This window comes from Montipora capricornis, unplaced genomic scaffold (genome assembly GCF_036669925.1).
Source record: "Montipora capricornis isolate CH-2021 unplaced genomic scaffold, ASM3666992v2 scaffold_493, whole genome shotgun sequence".
NCBI lineage: Eukaryota > Metazoa > Cnidaria > Anthozoa > Scleractinia > Acroporidae > Montipora > Montipora capricornis.
The window spans coordinates 72,501-73,361 of record NW_027180231.1 but is presented as its reverse complement, the minus strand read 5'-3'; the positions used below and the strand labels follow the sequence as shown (position 1 = coordinate 73,361).

The 861-nt window shown below is 38.8% G+C and overlaps 1 protein-coding gene across 1 annotated transcript in view; it reads right to left on the bottom strand.

Moving 5' to 3' along the window:
• Positions 1 to 213: 213 nt before the first annotated feature.
• LOC138036648 (zinc finger protein 709-like) overlaps positions 214 to 861 on the bottom strand; it is a 1,648-nt gene continuing 1,000 nt past the window's right edge. Inside the window, exon 1 of the mRNA XM_068882771.1 lies at positions 214 to 861. This exon is cut by the window's right edge and continues 1,000 nt beyond it. Within this exon, the coding sequence (XP_068738872.1) occupies positions 498 to 861 (364 nt within the window). The 3' untranslated portion in view covers positions 214 to 497.

Below are 861 nucleotides of genomic sequence, written 5' to 3'. Positions count from 1 at the left end.
AGAAAGACTCAAGGGAGTATTTTTAAGTGAATTGCCTTCCATATTCTGCGCAGCAACTAAAAACTCGCAGAATCACACAAAAATCATTCAGAACTCAACTTTGTAAATAATAACAGAAACAAAAATAATTAAGAACTGCAAACAAAGACATCAAGGAGGGGCAAAGAACTTGAAATCGTGCGATAGCAGTGAATTTGTCCACCTGAAGGGGAAAGAAACAAGCAGACCTTTCTTATAACAAGAGATACAATGTAGTTTAGAGATCGTAACGACCTAGAGAAGAAGAGTGCAAGTAGTTTCAACTGGTACATACATAGCTTTTACAATCCAAATTCAACCTCTAACAATCAGTGTGAATGATGCAAGGGTAGCAATGTTCAAAAAAAGCTTCAAAGTTGAGGTCAGAGCACCGAGCATTCAAGCCCTCTTAGACAATCATTTCATTGAGATAATTCCATCTTTGATCAATTTTAAATTAGGTTGGCCACCAAACCAATTCAGATCGAAGGCTCCTCCAACTTTACGTGATTTTGGTAATGTTCAAGAAGAACAAGCTCGCTGCTCAACTCCTCCTGGCAAATCCAACAACTATGCTTTTCATCCTGGTTTAAACCACGCTCTTTTATCGACTCTCCAGTGTGGGTTTTTTCATGTCTCCTTAGAGAACTGGCTTGGCCAAAACACTTGCCACACTGTTTGCACTCATAAGGTTTTTCTCCAGTATGTGTTTTTTCATGAATCGTTACAGTGTCTCCTCGACTGAAACATTTTCCACACTGTTTGCATTCATAAGGCTTTTCTCCAGTATGTGTTCTTTCATGACTCCTTAAATGTTGTGCTTGACAGAAACACTTTCCACAC